We start from the raw sequence: 20,516 nt of genomic DNA on the forward strand, positions 1-20,516 counted from the left end.
CAGTCCAATGGCAAGAGAGCCTACTACCACAAATACAACAGCCACACTCATGTAACTGTTCTTTGGAATTTCCTTTTGATTCGCAGCATTTTCAGGAACCTGGGGCTGGTCTCGTACTGTAACACACAAAATCAGAATCATTATAAATGAAAATCACGTCACATTCAGGTATGCAATCAATTAGGTCATGTTTGTAGGGTAAGTCAATTTATATTGGATACTAAGATGTTAATGTGAGAAAAGCAAGAATTCTTGATGGATCCTCTGCACAGTGGAAATCATGATGCAAAAAGGAGAATACTAAATGGTCAGTGTTAGGGTGTGAGGAAGGCACTTTGAATTCAAAACTATGTGTAAAGCACTTAGTTTTTCCTGACTGGGAAATACTCAGGGCCCTACCTATAAACGTTGGACTCCAAAAGCTTTGAGCTCACCTGTGAGGTCACCTGTGACCTTCAGCATGAAGTTACAATTTGTGTTTCCACTGTCAGTGTTCACTACACACTCATATGGACCCTCGTCTTCAGGCTGGGTTTCTTTGACCGATAGGGACACAACTTTGTCTTTCTCATTGGCAGGTGGCATGGAAAGCTGATATTTTGGGCTCAGCTGCAACCTGGGATTGGAGGGTTGTTGATTGTATTTGAACACAAGTTCACCTTTTCGATTACCATTCTGGTGCAGCCTCCACAACTGGACCCGCTCTGTTTACATTACCAGGGGATTCCTCACTGAACTTCACAGAGCACTCTAGGACTGCATCCTTCCCAGATTCCACCTGGATTACCTTCAACTCTGAGCGCTGACTTATCTATTGCTTAAACAGGTCTAACTAAATTAAACAGGACTGTAGTACAGAAAATGTCACGCCTGATAAATGTAGTTTGGATAAAACAAAACTCCTAGACCATTCATTTTGGAAGTTGTGGTGTTGGCAAAAGTATTACAAATTGTGCCTGCAGAATGCCTTACTTTTGGATGTCTCCATCCCAGTGATGAGGACAAATATGAGAGTGGACAAGCTGAAGACCAACGCCATGTTAGGGCCTTTCTCCTTAGTAGAAAAACAGTGGTTCTGAGAAACAGTGGTCTCTCCACAGGAAAGGGTTCACACCTGACAACAATCAGTGGTTGAGCCAAATTAAATCTGAGAGCGACTGTGGATAGCCTGAATAATATGCATTGACTAATACAAGCATTGACTCAACATGCTATTTTTGCTTACTAAGCGAGCAAGGTCAATGTAAAAAAATAAATAAAGTCTCACTATATACGCTCCCAACAATTTAAAGAGTAAATCTAACAACCAACGTTTTGGCAAAAATCTAATTTTACTTGTCAAATAATACTTGTGTCGACTAACAGTGAAATGCTTACTTACGGGCACTAAACAATGCAGAAAATGAAATTAGAGAACTAGATAAGACAGGCAATACAGTGAGAGTAAAAATAAAAAAATCGCTGCATTGCCGAAACAATTGTTCTTGGGTTTACCCATTCAATTGTTGGGAGCATATAGTGTGATTTTACTCTGTTAGTGAACACCTCTACAAACATTTGTGGGTGTGTCATGCGTTTTTCTAGACTGTTCAAAGTCACTAACAAAAGTTAAGGCTGCATTAATCAACAAAATAATACTTACAATTATATTCCAATGTCCCTATAGCCCAGTCCTCGTGGCAAATCTCACGAGCCAAGAAAATACTTTCACTTGGGGGAAATACTTCCACTTTGTGGTTCACCCTCATTTGACTATTCCCTACAGTGGGAAGGAGGGGGCAAGTCATTCCAATGCTCAATGTGTTCCAGACAGTATCAGCCCCACCCTGTGGACATTCTTTTAAAAGTGCTTTGGAAGTGTCTTAACATGTCAAATGGGATTTATCTGTAAAAAACAGGCTGACCAAATCGTTACTCAGATGTTTCACTTTTGGCTTCAAATAGTTGGCTTACAGTAAATTATCCGTGTGGTATGCCATGCATAACTAAAAACATTCGTGAGATCCACATAAAATACGTCTTTCCTCCGATAAAAATAAAACCAGGAGCAAAATGAACAAATTCATATCAATCTTTATTGTATTTAGAAATTCACGCATCAAATCTTTTTCCTTTCCTTTACCATTTACAACAGGGCGAGAATGAGACAAGCAAAAACGTCATGCCTTTTCCAGCAGGCGCAATATAGGCACACTACAGGATGGACTGAAATGGGGGGAGAAAGATACATAAAGTGCTTCTGTCAACTGTTCTCTTTAATTACAAATAAAAAGTGTAAAAACATGAGGGGGTTGGCAGGAAGGGGGGCAAATTCCATGGCTCAGAGGGGACGTGGTGGATTGTATAAGACAGTGGGACTGAGGTGGGGAAGGGGGAAATGGGGGCAATTCTTTCAAAAATAAAAACGTTCCAACAAAAGCAGACTTCAACCCAGGATGAGGCTGGACATGCCCCCTGGGGGGTTTCTTCGGCCGGAGGGGGCGGCTGCGTTGGTGGCGGCTCCCGAGGGGGCAGAGGGCTGTGGTGCCTCCTCCTCCTTCTCTTCAGGTTCCTCGGGGCAGTCTACTTTACCACACAACACAGAGGAGACGACACTATCAGGGTCATCACTATCTGGCCCACTGATCAGAGATCTGATCCATATGATACACGACTGAGGCTGCGTTTACACAGGCAGCCGAACTGATCTTTGGCAAGAGAGCTGATCTGATTGCTCAAAAGGACAATTGTGATAAAAAATAATAATAAAATCAGTATTGCGCTGCCTGTGTAAACACAGCCTATGATCTAGCCATGCTAGAATGGAGAGAGGCACAGCACTTACTCACTACAAACACTTATATCTTGAACAAAAATATAAAATGCTGCATGAAACAATTGTAAAGAATATACTGAGTTACATTTCATATGACCCAAAATCAGTCAATTGAAATCTATTATTTAGGCCCTAATCTATGGATCTCACAACTGGGAATACAGATATGCATCTGTTGGGCACAGATACCTTAAAAAAATGGGCCTTGGGATCTTGCCATCGAAGCATTCAAATTACCATCAGTAAAATGCAATTGTGTTCGTTGTCCTTACCTTATCTTCCCATAACATAACCTCGCCGCCACAAATGGGGCACATTGTTCACAACGTTGACATCAGCAAACCACTTGCCCACAAGACACCATACACATGATCAGCGGTTGGACATACTGCGACATTCCCTAAAATGACGTTGGAGGCGGCTTATGGTAGAGAAAAGACCATTCAATTATCTGGCTACAGCTCTGGCAGAGATTCCTGCAGTCAGCATAGCAATTGCAATCTGCGTCAACTTGAGACATCTGTGGCATTGTGACAAAACTGGCCTTTTATTGTCCCCAGCACAAGGTGCACCTGTGTAATGAGCATGCTGTTTAAATCAGCTTCTTGATATGCCACACCTGTCAGGTGGATGGGTTCTCGTCAAAGGAGAAATGCTCACAATAAGGGATGTAAACAAAGTTGTGCACAATGAGAGAAATAAGCTTTTTCTGCATATGGAACACTTCTGGGATTTATTATTTCAGGTCATGAAACGGACACTTGACATGTTGCTTTTATATTTATGTTCAGTGTAAATATCATCCAAACCTTGAATTGATAGAATATCTGATGTATCTGACAATAGTAGCACTTTGGTTGTAGCAAGGACAACGATGGGTCCTGCTACCACTTTCCAAATGACAGATCACCAATAGCAGGGGATAAGTGCCGCAAAATGTGTTGCTTTCAGTAAAATATGTGTGCATAAATGTGCTAGTATAACTCAAATCCAAGCAGATGCAATCAATTGTACTGAACAGTCCTCCATGAGGCAAATCTCATCTGTAATGAAATCACACTGCTGGAGAGACAGGCTGTCAATTGTCCATTAGTGATGTAGAATCTCAAAGTCAAATTTCCTGAGAGCCATTACAGTATGGTGTAGGTAGGGGCTTACAGCAGCACGTAGGCAAAGTGTGTTAAGCCAGTGTTTAAGCCTATTTTGGTATCAAGGAACATAAAGCTGTGTTTTTTCCTTCAGAACACTGCTTGGATTACATTTTACATTGAAAATTGTACAACATCAGTGTCAGTCAAACACTTGGAGGGACCAGACAAGATCCTCCCAGGGTCCGCTGTCAGTCCAGTACCATTCCAAGCCCCCGTCTACAGTGCTTACACAAGACCATAACAGCGGAACGGATGTAGTATTGATATTTAAATGCACCAAGATGATATGTGATGCCTTAACCCTCCATTATCCAAAGAACACACTATCACTAATGTTTGCAGCACCTGGAAGTTAATAAATAGCCTTGCTCCTCATAGGAACAGCATTATATCATTACAGAACAGATGACTGACCACAGAGACATTATGAGAGGGCTGGATCAAAGAGAATCTGATTGAGTTGTGACTACAAGGTGTGCCCTAAAAATAAAAAGCCTTCTATGAGTCATGTGTTGTATAACTGGGACACCAGAGTTTCTCCTGGTTAGATCAACAAGGTCAGGACAAACTTCCCAGGTATGACAAATGTCATTGTTGAAAACAAAGGGAGAGACATGACCACGTTTAAAAAAGGCTGGAAGGGTGGAATTATCGGAGCTGCCACGGTCGACCATGATGCCATTCATTGTGGCCATTCGTAACTAATGGGAGTCATGCACTGCTGTTTACAGACAGCTCTGAGAGAACGAGGAATGTGGAGTCTTTCCTTCCAGTCTGTTAGGGACTTCTTTTAAGTGGCGTCTCTTCAAAAGACTTCAATGAGATTCATCATTGTAAATTAAATTATTTTGGTAGCAGTCAAAGGTTTGAACACACCTACTCATTCAAGGGTTTCTTTATTTTCTACATTGTAGAATAACAGTAAAGACATCAAAACTATTAAATGGCATATGAAATCATGTTAAAGTATATTTTTCAGGACCCTGTTTTTCAAAAATAATTCGTAAAAATCCAAATAACTTCAGATCTTCAATGTAAAGGTTTACAACACTATTTCCCATGCGTGTTCAATGAACCATTAACAATTAATGAACATGCACCTGTGGCACGGTCGTTAAGACACTAACAGCTTACAGACGGTAGGCAATTAAGGTCACAGTTATGAAAGCTTAGGACACTAAAGAGGCCTTTCTACGGACTCTGAAAAACACTAAACAAAGATGCCCAGGGTCCCTGCTCATCTGCGTGAACGTGCCGTAGGCATGCTGCAAGGAGGCATGAGGGCTGCAGATGTGGCCAGGGCAATAAATTGCAATGCCCGTACTGTGAGACACCTAAGACAGTGCTACAGGGAGACAGGACAGACAGCTGATCATCCTCGCAGTGGCAGACCACGTGTAACAACACCCGCACAGGATCGGTACATCCGAACATCACACCTGAGGGATAGGTACAGGATGGCAACAACTGCCCGAGTTACACCAGGAACGCACAATCCCTCCATTAGTGCTCAGACAGTCCGCAATAGGCTGAGAGAGGCTGGACTGAGGGCTTGTAGGCCTGTTGTAAGGCAGGTCCTCACCAGACATCACCAGCAACAACGTCACCTATGGGCACAAACCCACCATCGCTGGACCAGACAGGACTGGCAAAAAGTGCTCTTCACTGGCGAGCTGCGGTTTTGTCTCACCAGGGGTGATGGTCGGATTTGCGTTTATCGTCAAAGGAATGAGCATTACACCGAGGCCTGTACTCTGGAGCGGGATTGATTTGGAAGTGGAGGGTCCGTCATGGTCTGGGGCGGTGTGTCACAGCATCATCGGACTGAGCTTGTTGTCATTGCAGGCAATCAACGCTGTGCATTACAGGGAAGATATCCTCCTCCCTCACGTGGTACCCTTCCTGCAGGCTCATCCTGACATGACACTCCAGCATGACAAGGCCACCAGCCATACTGCTCGTTCTGTGCGCGATTTCCTGCAAGACCGGAATGTCAGTGTCCTGCCATAGCCAGCGAAGAGCCCGGATCTCAATCCCATTGAGTACGTCTGGGACCTATTGGATCGGAGGGTGAGGGCTAGGGCCATTCCCCCCAGAAATGTCTGGGAACTTGTAGGTGCCTTGGTGGAAGAGTGGGGTAACATCTCACAGCAAGAACTGGCAAATCTGGTGCAGTCCATGAGGAGATGCTCTGTAGTACTTAATGCAGCTGGTGGCCACACCAGATACTGACTGTTACTTTTGATTTTGACACCCCCTTTATTGAGGGACACATTATTCAATTTAGGTTAGTCACATGTCTGTGGAACTTGTTCAGTTTGTGTCTCAGTTGTTGAATCTTATGTTCATACAAATATTTACATGTTAAGCTTGCTGAAAATAAAACGCGTTGAGTGAGGACGTTTCTTTTTTTGCTGAGTTTATTAGATACTTCAAAGTAGCAACCCTTTGCCTTGATGACAGCTTTGCACACTTGGCATTCTCTCAACCAGCTTCACCCGGTATGCTTTTCCCAACAGTCTTGAAGGAGTTCCCACATATGCTGAGCACTTGTAGGCTGCTTTTCCTTCACTCCGCGGACCAACTCATTCCAAACCATCTCAATTGGGTTGAGGTCAAGTGATTGTGGAGGCCAGGTCATCTGATGCAGCACTCCATCGCTCTCCTTCTTGGTCAAATAGCCCTAACACATTCTGGAGGTGTGTTGGGTCATTGTCCTGTTGAAAAAAAATGTATATAGTCCCACTAAGCGCAAACCAGAGGGGATAGCGTATTGCTGCAGAATGCTGTGGTAGCCATGCTGATTAAGTGTGCCTTGAATTTTAAATAAATCAGACAGTGTCAGCAGCAAAGCGCCACCACGCTTCATGATGGGAACAGCACATGGAGATAATCTGTTCACCTACTCTGCGTCTCACAAAGGCACGGTGGTTGGAACCAAAAATCTCAAATCTCAACTCATCAGACCAAAGGACAGATTTCCACTGGTCCAATGGTCCTGTTTCTTGGCCCAAGCAAGTCTCTTATTGGTGTCTTTTAGTAGTGGTTTCTATGCAGCAATTCTACCATGAAGGCCTGATTGACGCAGTCTCCTCTGAACAGTTGATGTTGAGATGTGTCTGTTACTTGAACTCTGAAGCATTTATTTGGGCTGCAATTTCTGAGGCTGGTAACTCCAATGAACCTATCCTCTGCAGCAAAGGTAACTCTGGGACTTCCTTTCCCGTGGCGGTCCTCATGAGAGCCAGTTTCATCATAGCGCTTGATGGTTTTTGTGACTGCACTTGAAGAAACTTTCAAAGTTCTCAATTTTCCAGATTAAGACATGAAGGTCAGTCAAAGTAATGGACTGTCGTTTCTCTTTGCTTTTTTTTTTTAATAGCTGTTCTTGTCATAATATGGACTTGGTATTTTACCAAATAGGGCCATATTACGTATACCACCCCTACCTTGTCACAACACAACTGATTGACTCAAACGCATTAAGGAAAGCAATTCCACAAATGTACTTTTAAAAAGGCACACCTGTTAATTGAAATGCATTCCAGGTGACTACCTCATGAAGCTGGTTGAGAGAATGCCTTGACAGCTTTGCACACTCTTGGCAAAGGGTGGCTACTTTGAAGAATCTTAAATATGAAATATATTTTGATTTGTTTAACAATTTTTTGGTTACTACATGATTCCATATGTGTTATTTCACAGTTTTGATGTGTTCACTATTATACAATGTTGAAATTAGTAAAAACAAAGAAAAACCCTTGAATGAGTAGGTGTCCAAACTTTTGACTGGTACTGTACATAAATACCATATATTAAAATACTGACATTCGAAATGGAACCAGAGATACTTACCATTGTTTACCTGCTGGCACTCCTCAACCTGCCAGATGGAGAATAACAGTGAGCATTTTACTTTATTTTGGCCGAGTCATTTTACTACATCAATAGCATTTAAGTCAGTTAAAAAACACAGGACTGAGAATCACGGAAAACCATACATGACAGCAGACTTGTAGAAACCAATGTAAGCGTCTTACTAGTGGAAAACACACACATTACATCCATGAACAAAACAATGGCCGACATATGTCAATGTCAGTGACCCCTCACCCCTAAAGGAACGTTGATGGAGGTGATGACCTCGTCTGTCTCATTGTTTTTGGGGAAGAGGAGCGGCTGCTGGCACCGTCTTAGAGGAGCGGATGGTTCTCCGCACAGAGTACCCTTGGCCGTCCCGCCTACGGAGAGAAACAACACCCAGTTAATACGTGATGACTCAGACTTCACATCACAAATGAGTCAGAGGAGATGACCTCACTACTAGAGTTCTGTAAAGCAGACCTCCTCCTGGAGAGCTACCTCCTGTAGGTTTTCCAGCACACCTGATTCTACTAATAAGCTGCTGGCCAGGATCTTGATGAACTGACTCGGGTGAGTAACACAACAGGGTTGGAGTAATAGCCTGCTTACACAGTAGCTCTCTCAGAGAAGGGTTTAGGTCAGTGATAGGGACTAGTGTTAGGCCTAATGATAGTTCATGGAGTGTCAATGGTAGAAGTGCTAATAAACACATGACAGTTTCCTTACGGTTTGTTTCCACTTCACATTTCATTGATCAAAACAAACGTATTTCACTGGCCGGGGCAGATTTTACAATTTCGTTGAATGGGTCTAAATCGATAAAAGACTGGTGTGGAAGGCAGTAAACCATTTGCTTTAACATCTTGATTTGTGGTGCATTCCTGTTTTAGTGGAACTCAGTGACTAACATGCAGTATGGCAGTGTTTTTACTGAGCATAATGCTGCTAGGAATTATTTGCCAAGATGACATGAGAAAATGCAGGAAAACCACTAATGCAAACAAATCCGATGGCCTACCTATCAGTCTCAGACAGATACCAACAGACCAAGCAGCAAAGCAGCCAGTGGATGTAGGCTAATCCAGACAAATGCTGAGCCAAAATTCAAAGGCTAACCCACATACCCCACTCAGCGAAAGGGCATTTTGGCCAACATTTAAGCTCGGCTACAGTCCCATACAAACTTCCACTGAGCAACAACTGTACAGCAGAACCAATGGGAAGTCAACAGATTGGTCTACCTGCCATCTATGTCTAGAAGGAACAAAGCCAGACAAAGGGATGATTCTTGGTCAATATATCACTGCTTGTTAACGAAGTGAGAGGAGTAAGCATTGTGAAGTAATGGCACAGTGACTCAACAAGGTTTCCTTTATTATGGCTCTGCATCTGTTTATCAGGCCCTGCTGAATGACTGCTTTAATGCTTTTACATTAGCTTTGGCAATGGGACATAACCCGTGGACATGGCCAATAAGTGATGCTTTAATTGACTATAGTGCCATTACATTTAAATTAAACATTGAGATTGATACAGACTTACATCTTGCTGTACTATGTTAAGCCGAAACAACTGGATTTTTGGCCATTATGTAGGAGGTACTTCTTGACCAAATCTTCACTTGGATTATTTTTTATGGAGTGTAATTCCAATATGCGCGTCACAGTTCCCATTTCTGAGGCTAAAAGATAAACAGTCACACTGGTTCAGTGGCTTGTTATGAAGCTCAGTACTTTTGATTTAACTAGGCAAGTCAGTTAAGAACAAATTCTTATTTACAATGATGGCCTACGGTACTGCTCTGACTGCAGAATGGCCTTTGTGTGGTTGGGAGTGGGCCCTTGAAAAAAAAAACACTAAGGATCATCTCAAGGCCATAGTGAGTTTAACCGGGCATCACCAGAAAAGGCTATGGCAAAAGCAATGTAAGCAGAGGCGAACGGCTGAATTTAAATACCACAATGCTACATCGCGGCATATATTCTACTACACCATGTGGGTGGAACTTCACAACTAAATATGTCATTATGGTTGTGTAGAGTAAGTATGATCATACATGTTGAGGACTAGTTCACCATTTTACAACTTGACATTAGATGGTTCCTCACTCTGAAAGTAGTCTATGGGCCAGGAGAAACTAATTCACAGTTCAGTTCTGTAAACAGACACAATCAATGGAAGTGATGGGGGCATGTGAGCATGTTTTTAAAAATTGTATTATTAATTTATTTTTATGGCCAAATCACCATTATGTAACAAACAAAATATGGAGTTGATTTGAATTGATTTCAGGTGATTTGGACATTTTGTCGTGGCTAAGGTGAACTGAAGTTTGTAATTGCTGATTAGAGAACTGAGCCACAGATTAATGTTTTTGTCTTGGCCCAGACTACTTTCAGGGTGAGGAACCATCTAACAAAGTTGTAAAATAGTAAACTACTCCTTTATTAAGTATATATTCATGCATGGTCATGCCTTCTAACCTCAAGGTTAGTGACTATCCTTGAAGATGAAGACCAAGGAAACAACGATACATTGTTGGCTATCTTCTACATTCACGGAGCCAAGAGACAAATCTCTTTGGCTACATTTCCAGATTGTGATGTCATTAGGCAAACAGCAGCCTAAGACAACATCCTATAGCCTACTAACAGAGAAAACGGTGCATGCAATCCAAGAATATCCCAAACTAAACACAGCCAGAAAATCCAGGTGTATTCTTGGAAATATATCAAGACTAATGCAATTTTAATTAAATATAGGCTAGCCTAGACCAAGTACTCAACTTCCAGACGAGACGGCACCGAAGCCAACCTAACCAAATAATCCAGGTGTATCCATTGAAATGTGCATACCATGACACCGTTCGTTTGTCTGAACTGAACTTGAACCTAGCCTGAGACAATGTGGAATAGCAGGAAGGCAGAGTGTGAACACTGCATGCAGCTGTCGGCTCCGGAGGTCAGAGGTTACAGTGAACACACACATGCACACCACATTCTCCACACTTCATGCGTGGGCACGGATATGCCGCTACAACAGTAAATGGATTACTACATAAAGGGGTGATGCGATTGTGAAAACATGTGATCTTCTGCCATGTGAGATCAGTTCCCACCACACCCTTCTTTTACATGTGTAGGTGTACACTACTAGAGCCAGGGAGGGTCAGCCAGATCCAGCCTGACAGACAGAGGTGGCTCCACCATCGAGGCCCTGCTGTACTACAAGTCAGTCTATGTAGGTCAGGTGGAAAAACAGTACACTATGCACATTATCCAATGTGATTGACTGGAGTCTGGACACTGACTGAATGAATGCCCACATAGTTTTACCCCAAAGGGTCTTTGTCAGCTTGATTCCCATTTTGGGCCCCATTGTTCGAGCACTCAAAGTGTGTGGGTATTCTTTTGCCATGCCACATTTTTGTACCCTGCCCCAGTGGACGTTTGTTGGATGTGTGCGTACACTAGTTTTGAACCAATGTGAGTAGCTAGGAAGTACCGGGTGGGTTGCTCCTCCGATGGGCGTGGGGATCGTCAGGCTCTAGGAAAATGTTGGAGCCCATTTTGTTCTTGCGTACAGGGGGGGCTTCGTCTGTGCCGAACGTTATGTTGGAGGCCCCGCCCGGCGGCCGCAGCACCCTGCAGGACAACAAAGGGAGGGTCAGGACTGTCATTTGACTGACTGCTACACACACACACTATTGAACTGCTAAATACACAAAGACCATGTCACACACTAGTGATCAGCGGCAGCACTGCTGAAATCATTACATGACAAATACAAACATATTGCTCTGAGGCTGCACAGACACCTCAGTGCTCCAGTCCCCTCTCTCGCTCTCCATTCACAGTAGGGTCCACTCCCTAAGCTCCAGCTGTCAGACCGAGGGATACTTCCAATCTCTCCTGGCTACAGCTGACTCCACGCGCCTGCAATCTGCCAGGCTAGCCAGCCACTGATTTGAGCTCGGCAGAAATTCCGCAGCAGTTATATATGGGATGGCTATCATTCCAGACAGCATAGCCGTTCCAACATTTGATTGGAGAAATCCAGGCTAGATCATGGCTGGACATGGCCTGCGCTTAAGCACACGGAACAATGTCAAGGTAAAAGAAAACATCAGATAGACTTAATATGTGATCTGAATAGCAAAAAGGCAAGAGAGGATAACCAGAGCCCACAAAGCCCACTTCCAAACCGACATTCATTCCTCCTAGCGAACAGAAGGGTCACAAGAATGAGCAGGAAAGCCTTTTTCCCCTTGACTAAGGACAGTCGGGTGGAGGAATTGATGCGTTTGCAGAGCTATTCCCCAAACCCTCCTCCCCTCTATTCAGCTCCAGACTGCTGAATGCACCAGCTGACACCAGGCAGCTGTCCAAAGGCAGACGGGATACAAAAATCAACTTCCCTGCCACCATGGGGTAAAAAAAAGACAGAAGACAGTGGCGAGATGAAAGAACTGGATTTGGGTATTGCTGGTGCTGTATGTATGCCACGATTAGTTCATGTAATGTCCAAAGCAGACTTGTTAACCCTTGTGTGATAGCTAAGATGAGCTCATGCTTTCCACCAGGCTGCAAAGAGAAAAGGCTATTTGAGACCCCACCCAACAATGAAACGGCAAATATTTCCTGTGAGAGGCACTGTGGTTAGAAAAGTGGGACAACTCGACAGTTGTTCAACAGTAACGTTAGATTGATTGAAAAGATAGCGAGCCTGATGCTGTCACATATATTGAAAGCCTTTGATAACCTTATCTGCCATTACCAAAGGCTGCCAAAGTTGGATTGCTGCTGTCGGGAAAGCCTGCATTTCTAGACTGGTCAGCAGCAGGGCCGACCAAGATGGCTAAAGCAAAGATGAACCGAGCAAAGATTTGCAGGCTTAGCTAAGCCCCCCCACCCAAGTAAAACCCGCATTAGCCACCAATTAGTCGACAACGTAGCTAGCTGGAATACGAATGCCTGAAAGAATGGTTATGATTTCACCGTCAACTTGTAGCAAAACTATCCAGCCCAAAACGGTGTTACAGCTCACGTTTTGGGTTAACAACGAAATAGCCTATTGTCCGGCCTGCCCGAAGGGCAACAAGGGTTGATAAAACATTAACTATTTTTCTTCCCCATGCCATCCAGCCGCCTCAAAGGCAGGAGTTCCCATACTATAGCATGAATGCACGCGGTGCATCAGTTTTTCTGGCAGTGAACAAAGTTGATTGCGTGCAGACCCTTGGCCTCAAATAAGTCCTCAAAACGTAGACAATACATATTTTTAAAGGATTTAATTAACTCCTAATAAATTGTTTGGGTCAGCCGTATTCTTAGAAACATCCATAAAAGGAGCTAAATTTGTCATGTAGGCTAATCTAGCTACCTAACCAACAAGCTACCCAGTTTTGGGGCACCAGAGGCCGAAAGACTATAGGGGTTGGAGCTTGCAAACGAAGAGCAAGTGCTTGTTTCTGCAAATAAAAGTGTTACGCGACAGCTGAACTTGCTGCTAGCCAGAGTGTGAGCTAGCAATCCATACCAGTCACTAGCTAACTAAGTAGACAAGTTAACAAAACAAGTTGCAGTCCAGACAGACAACTACTATAGATAGCTATGTAATTAGCTAAGTTGTCCTCATTGTCCATTCTGTTTAAATGTGTCCCGATGCCGAATCCTTTACACTGAACAGCTAATTTTCAAAGCTAAATCCCAACTTCCACTAACGCCGCGGGCCTCTGGTGTAGTAGCTAGAATCGCTAGCAGCAGTAACCAGGTCGCTGATGCCGCTACTAGCCCAAATGCCCTCTTCACACCATCATATCAGCTAATTAGAAAGACAAATTGTGCCATTAATACAATTCAACTACATCAGGAAAAATCAACCGCCCAAAAACTGGACGGTTAGCTTCCAATACTGGCTGGTAAGTGGATCCCATTTTCTTTTGTTTGTCCATGAAGATTTTTCGGATATCATTTTTACCTGGAACTGCTTTTCGCACCGGGATCCATCCCTTGAAATGTTTTTGTCGTCGTCATTTCGACTGTCTAATTTACTACTTTCGTATGTCGATATGTAACTCGATAAACTACAAAAATATGATTTTCTAAATCATCCGCAGGACACACACAGAAACTGAAATACTGACTCCACCCGACTGAGCGCCCGAGAGACCAGACGGAAGAGCGCAGCGACAAGTTATCCCAGCCCATAAGTCACAGCCCACCTCAGTTCCACTCGCTCTGGTTGGACGGACCCTTACCGACCCTCTTTCTGGTTGGTGGCACATACCACCAGTCGACGTCAATCGTTTTTCTTTGAAAGGCAACATTCTCTCCCTGTGCGAAGCAATTGTCTCAAAAAGTAACCTTAAATCATATTAAGTGCTATTTACTACCAGTTTCACATCCCATTCTGTATCTTATATTAGATCTTGATTTAGATTAAAATGCTGTCAGTACAGTATCTTTACAGTATCAATATGTTATCCAATGGTGATGAGTATGGACACAATGTTACTCAAGAGTTACTATTTTAGTTTGGCTTCATACAATAGTCCCACTGTCCTAACATCCTCTTTCACAGTTTTGAGTGACTCTTTACACTGACAGTGCCAACATTGCTACATGGTATTTTATACAGTCAGTGGAGATCATCAAGCTTTACAGTTCAATCACTGTGGTGGTTTTTCACTGATAAAATCTCCATAATTATGTTTTCATACTGAAAAAGAGGATTGGTGAACATGAGCTGTTGTACGCACAAGGGCGCACATTAAAATCACCAGTTTTAATGACCCAGTCACACACGAAACAGAGACAAAATAAATTGCGTTTGGTTAAAAAGAGAGAATAACTTTATTTTAACAAGACATTTATGAGACAATACAGATGTTTACCTGGACTAAAACATCTCTTCAGGGTTTCCTTATTACAAGCATGGCCTAGTCAAACTATGTCCAAGACATGTTTCATTCTACACAACCACTACTATATAGAAAAAGATATAAAACCCATTTTCTGAAACAGAAAACAGAAAATGAAGTTGAATAACAAACCAGTCTTATTCTCAAACAGTGAACGGGGTGGAAAATAACTTTTCTTGATCTCTGAGTAAGTGATAACCAACCAGTCACCAAAACAATGGACTTTTTAAGAGCTGGATCTTGCAGCGTTCATTCGCAGCACACCTTGTATGAATGTTACTCAAATCTGAGTTGTTTTAGCGGAGGTTGTTTATTTACAAAACAGGAAGGAAACAAAGGCAAGAATGAAAACACTATAGATCAACAGTTGTGTATAACTGTGAGCAGGACTTCTTCCGCATGGTATTGGTTCTGTGGTGGGAAATGGGACAAGCTGCAAAGCAGCCGTCTGGGGGGTGGAGGAAGATGTGGGGGAGTACTTGACATGCTAGTAGAGGCCTCCTGTCTGTTGCTGGAAAACATCAATCGTATCTTCATCCTCCATTTCCAACTGTCAGGAAAAAGGAAAGAAATTAAGTCAATTTGATATAAAACCCGATTTCATTAGATGACATGGCATTCATGACAAAAATGTACATAAATTAGCTGTGAATGGAAAACTTTCGTTAGAAGACATTTTGCATTTAACATTCTTTTGACATGCACAAATGTTCATTGGTATTCTCAAAACAGGGAGGAATGTATAATGTATTATTGCTGGAATGGTTGTTCAAGCAAAATAGAGTGAAATGACGTAACAAATCAGTTCCTCCCAATTATACTCCAGGATTACCTGTGCAGGTGTGTCTGTCTCGTTTATAGGCTGTCCATCGAACCGGAACCGGATTTGCCTAATTGTCAACCCCTACAGACACAGACACAGACACACAGATACTAAATTCCATTAAACTGTCTGGCACAAAACAATCTCCTTAAGTAAAATGTCCAAAGAAAACAACGTTTTCCCAACCCTTGCCAAGCAATCCATTAATAGTGTACGGCACTGAGGAAGCAAGGTTAGCCATTCCTTTAAAAACTCCTGTCACTTCTCTACTATGTGAATGAAAACACTGCAGAAAGGAAGGGATGAGGAGATAGGGAAGGGCGTTACTATATTGCCACTCCATATCCACGTTGGCCGACATCATTTTTATCAGATAAAGGAAGAAACAACAGGATAGGAGGGAAGTGGCTTCTACTCAACAAAGCCTGTAGAGCCTTGCCTACTTACATGACTTCACTGGTCTAAAGAGACACACAAGATCCATTAAGGGGAGGCACGCACACACAGCACTGAGATTAGGCCTGGGCAAGCCTGGATAAGACAGGCCTAGCACTAGAGAGCAAAGGCTCAGTTTCTACATCTCTGCCTCCATCTCTACATCTCTGTACTTGCCAGTGCAAGCAGCATGAACATAATCATTCAAAAAGACATGTAGAACAGAACAGCTCCAAGTGCACTAGGGAAGAGAACAAAAAGACCTTTGATATGTTGGCAGAATCCAAAGCCAAGAACCCTATTTTAAAAGTACTTATTAGGTAATGCAGTGTAAATCCCCTCAATTAGCCTATAAGATCATAAATAGCACAGATCAGATTGGCCATAATGATCCAGCAGTAAGGCTTAGTATTTACTAATCAGCCTACAGCCAGAGAGATAGGCAAGTTAAGCTTAAGCCTTACTAATGCAAATTGCATTGAATATGACAAGTACATTTGGTGCATATTAAAATAAAGGGTATTTGACCAAATAAAAAGTGTTTCAAGAACTAAAATCAGAAGCGTGGACAGTACAGAGTCATTACTACAATACATTTTAGTCATTTAGCAGACGCCTTTATCCAGAGCGACTTACAGGAGCAATTAGGGTTAAGTGCCTTGCTCAAAGACACCAAAAATATTTTTCACCTATTCGGCTCGGGGATTCGAACCAGCGACCTTCCAGTTACTGGCCCAACGATCTTAACCACATATATAGCTGGGACACTGGAATAATGAGGATGATGAAAAGGAAGATGATAATATGATGAAGACAACACAGCCCATAGCGCTCGTCTCCTGTCACAGACAATATAGACTACATCTGACAGTGAACAGATCAAAGAGATACAAGTGTATAAAAGGGTGCATGTATCGCCTTCTCTCTTCAATGAGTTTCCTTGTCCTCAATGGATAATATGAGCTGTCATCTTTCATCAACCCCTGTGTTCCCATAGTTAGGGGCATGACTTTTTCCATGTCAGGTCATTAGGGAAAAGTTCCTGGGCCCATAGTCATAAAGCATCTCAGAGTTCAAGTTTATTAGTCATATACCTGTACACATGACATACGTGGAGTACACAGTGCAAAGAAATGCATAATTACAGGTTCACCTCTCGACAATAGGAAAGTAATTAAGTAAATAAAAGAGTACTAAAAAGAAAAGCTCAATGAATAAGAACGAGGATTAAAATGTTCCTAAGACACAAGGAGGCACTCAAACGAATTGAAGTAGGATATTTACAAATGTGCCAGGGAATTGTGCAATACATTGTGCGATAATAAATTCTAAATAGACATTGTGCAGGAATATTAATCATTCCTCTTCCTCTCAGCAGGAGAATGATGACATAGTACCAGTTTAGCCTTGGCCCGTTTAGATCACAATTAATAAATGACATGGACAGAGCGGGACCTGATCCTTGATCAGCACTCCCTCTCTGAGACACTTTATGAATACTGGCCCTGGCCAAATGTATAGGGTAGAGGTGCTGCTAGTTGCTTATGGCCTCTGTCCAGAAACCACCTCTACGCCCTCGGCGCATTATGCAGATTAAAAGGGACTTGATAGGTATAACCAATATGGTAGTAGCTCAACCTTGCCCTTGATGCCGCTGCTGATGTGTGCACTCAGTGGCATCATCATGGTTGCCACGTCAGACTCACTGTCTCTCGCAGTACGCCTTCAGAGTTTGCTGAGCGGCTGTGTTCTTGATCTTGAACTGCACCACCGAGCCGTCCTGTCCCGCCACCTTCAGGTTTATGTGGTCGTGTTTCTGTTTTCACTCCCCTCTGATGGACAAAACAAACATTGGGGGTGTATTCAGTGAGATGAAATGAGATACAGTATAAATGTAATGTCTAGAATTACCATCATACCCACTATTACATGTGACAGATAATCAAGTCTGTTAAAAGTCGAATAGTCCACCTAATTTCAGTTTAATGACAACAAAAGCAAGTATAGTGTAGAGAATTATTGTACCATTTAAACCGCTGTGAAATATCTTTTCCATAACCAGAAATATAGTATTTTCAGTTGTTTGAAGCTGGTGTACAAAAGTAAAAAAGTAAAAGACGTAAAAACTAAACTTAAGAATGGGAGCATAGAAATAGCGCACATATAACAGATTACCACTTCTTAGACTTGCTTTCAATGAGAATGACATATCTATAACTCACATTTCTATGTGAATTTTGTCAGGTCACCCAAAAAGTTACATATTGCAGCTTTAAACATGGCTAGCCCATATAGACAAACACTGAATACAATATATGGTAACCTAGTTGCTTTTAGAAACGCTAGTATTTAACACTAGGGTTGCTGGGAATTGCTTGCAAAAAACAGAATAGTCCGCCGAAAGCCAGAAGTTAAATAAAATTAACTTTCATCTTACTCTGCCGATTGTCTGTAGGCTTGGACCTTATGTTGGGGGGAATTTGAGAAAAAACAAACATCTAATGGAACGTATAATTAAACAGACTTTCCAAACGTGGATCTGTTATAGACCCATGCAGTTCCTCAGCGAGGTCAGTTCCTCTCTGCTTACCTCATGTCAAAATAAAAGTTCTTGCTTTCTTTTGTGCTGGTATGGCGCAGTGCAGGACTTTTATTTTGACAGGGGAGAGTAATTGGGTCTACAATAGACCCACATTTGGAATTCTGAATGTTCCATTAGATGTTTTTTCAATGTCCCCTCTGCATAAAGACCAGCCCTACAGACAATCAACAGAGTAAGTTGAATTTTATTTTATTTAACTTCTGGATTCTTGCAGACTATTCAATTTTTTTGCAAGGTAATTCCTAGTAACGTAGTGTATGAATACTAGCGTTGATAAAAGCAGCTAATGGTAACCTTGCCTGGGACAATCAGATACAAATGTTGCTTGGCTGATACAGTTGATGCAAAGCAAATTATCAGTCAGGTCCCAGGCTAATGGCAACCTTGATATGACCATCATTGATTTTAGGCCAGCAGAAACATTTACACAGAGTTTTTGTCAGCAGTACACTGTCTGAATATAAGCAGTTTCTGAACAGTGAAAATAGACCAAATATTTAAAGTTTTCAGAACACTTACAAGGGCCTTGGATAGTTCAGCAGTGACATACAAGTTCATCTGTCTTGATTTTATTTACTTGTTCTAAAAGTCATGGCGCGTGTGGCAATGTAATGAGGCAAGAAGTGCTTTTGGACAATGTTTAGTCTACCCCTAACCCCAGAGTGGAATGTATCATGCTGACTACAGGATGGTGCTTTTCACATTCTAGAATTCATCCAAATGAGGACACATATTAAACATGTATGTGTCAAACATCTGATCATTGGTCAACACACACACATGATTGATGCATTTCAAAATATTGATCATACTTTTACACATGAAAACACATAGGAGTAAACATGGTTTTTAACACTGTCTCAGTCACACCATTTCACTCATTTGTAACATGCTGTGATAGCGCTCCATAAGCAGCAGATGAGAGGGACCCTTGCTGTAGCCATGAATGAATGTAACAAGTTTGTAACTGAAGAAATTGACAAAGTGATGATTGATACAACCGCTTGGATCTGAACTGAGTTTGTCAGATTACTTTTGCAAATAGAAAAGATTAAGAACTGATGAGAGTGCAGCATTGCTTACTGTCATGTTCAGCTAACAAACGCTAGTTGGCTGCGAATCAAGCAGCAAGCCACGCGCCCATGCAGGCGCGTGCACAGGTCTTCCGGTGTCTCCAATGGAGTACTTGCATTTCAAAACTTGAGTCTAAGATCTCAAGTAAGGAAATATTACATGTACATTTTCCTTAGTTCCATTTGAGTTATGTATGTGAAAAAATGTGATTAGATGTAAGCATATTTTCAAGCAACTCACCTTGGGTTTCTCGTCAGCCATGGTTACTCTATTTGCGCTTCTCTACGCCGCCCACACAACGAAAAGACGTGTACGCGCACGTACCCGCTCCCGATTAAAATACCGGCCTTACGTGCGCGATCACAAACACATGCTCGTGCCTATACTTCACATTCATTGGCCAACGTTGGTCACAGGGTAAGAGTTGAGCGCTGGCAGAGGGCGGGAATGTCGTAATGCGCGTTTCTGTAACACGTGCACGCGCATTTATAATACGTTCTCTTTTGTTTTGTTTTATGAAAATATTCACCGAAAACGTCCTAATGCTTTGATGTTAACAGTGCCATTGCTGTACATTGCTCAATAAAAATCTGGTTATTTAAGAAAGTGTACTGAAGGGTCAATGTTTGGGAATTTAAACCATTCTGGAATTTTGTCATGGAAGAGAGGACTGATCCTCAGTAGCCATCTTGTTTTATAGACCATAACATTCAGCCAACAAATGATGCTGTACCACAGATGGAACAATGAAATATTTGGTTGTACAGTACTTGTACCAAAATAGAGATGATCCAGCAAGAAACTAATGTTGCCCCACACAGTATTGTGGA

At 42.2% G+C, this 20,516-nt stretch overlaps 1 protein-coding gene and 1 pseudogene across 3 annotated transcripts; both read right to left on the reverse strand.

The window, feature by feature from the left end:
• Window positions 1–2,053: 2,053 nt before the first annotated feature.
• On the reverse strand, window positions 2,054–14,018 carry LOC120043852 (jupiter microtubule associated homolog 1-like). Of its 3 annotated transcripts, XM_038988455.1 has the most exons (6): window positions 13,810–14,018; window positions 11,335–11,474; window positions 8,080–8,207; window positions 7,822–7,849; window positions 3,088–3,215; window positions 2,454–2,565 (listed from the first exon to the last, which is right to left on the reverse strand). In XM_038988455.1, exons 1-5 carry the CDS (start codon window positions 13,863–13,865, stop codon window positions 3,136–3,138), a joined length of 432 nt encoding a protein of 143 aa, XP_038844383.1. In that variant the 5' UTR covers window positions 13,866–14,018; the 3' UTR covers window positions 2,454–2,565; window positions 3,088–3,135. The 3 variants fall into 3 exon arrangements, with proteins under 3 accessions (XP_038844382.1, XP_038844381.1, XP_038844383.1); XM_038988454.1 differs by lacking the exon at window positions 3,088–3,215 and having other exon boundaries at window positions 2,054–2,562; window positions 13,810–14,017; XM_038988453.1 differs by lacking the exon at window positions 3,088–3,215 and having other exon boundaries at window positions 2,054–2,565; window positions 13,810–14,016.
• Window positions 14,019–14,660: 642 nt separating this feature from the next.
• Window positions 14,661–19,947, reverse strand: LOC120044732 (annotated as a pseudogene).
• Between the last annotated feature and the right edge of the window lie 569 nt (window positions 19,948–20,516).

This window comes from Salvelinus namaycush, chromosome 3 (assembly GCF_016432855.1).
Source record: "Salvelinus namaycush isolate Seneca chromosome 3, SaNama_1.0, whole genome shotgun sequence".
NCBI classification, from domain to species: domain Eukaryota; kingdom Metazoa; phylum Chordata; class Actinopteri; order Salmoniformes; family Salmonidae; genus Salvelinus; species Salvelinus namaycush.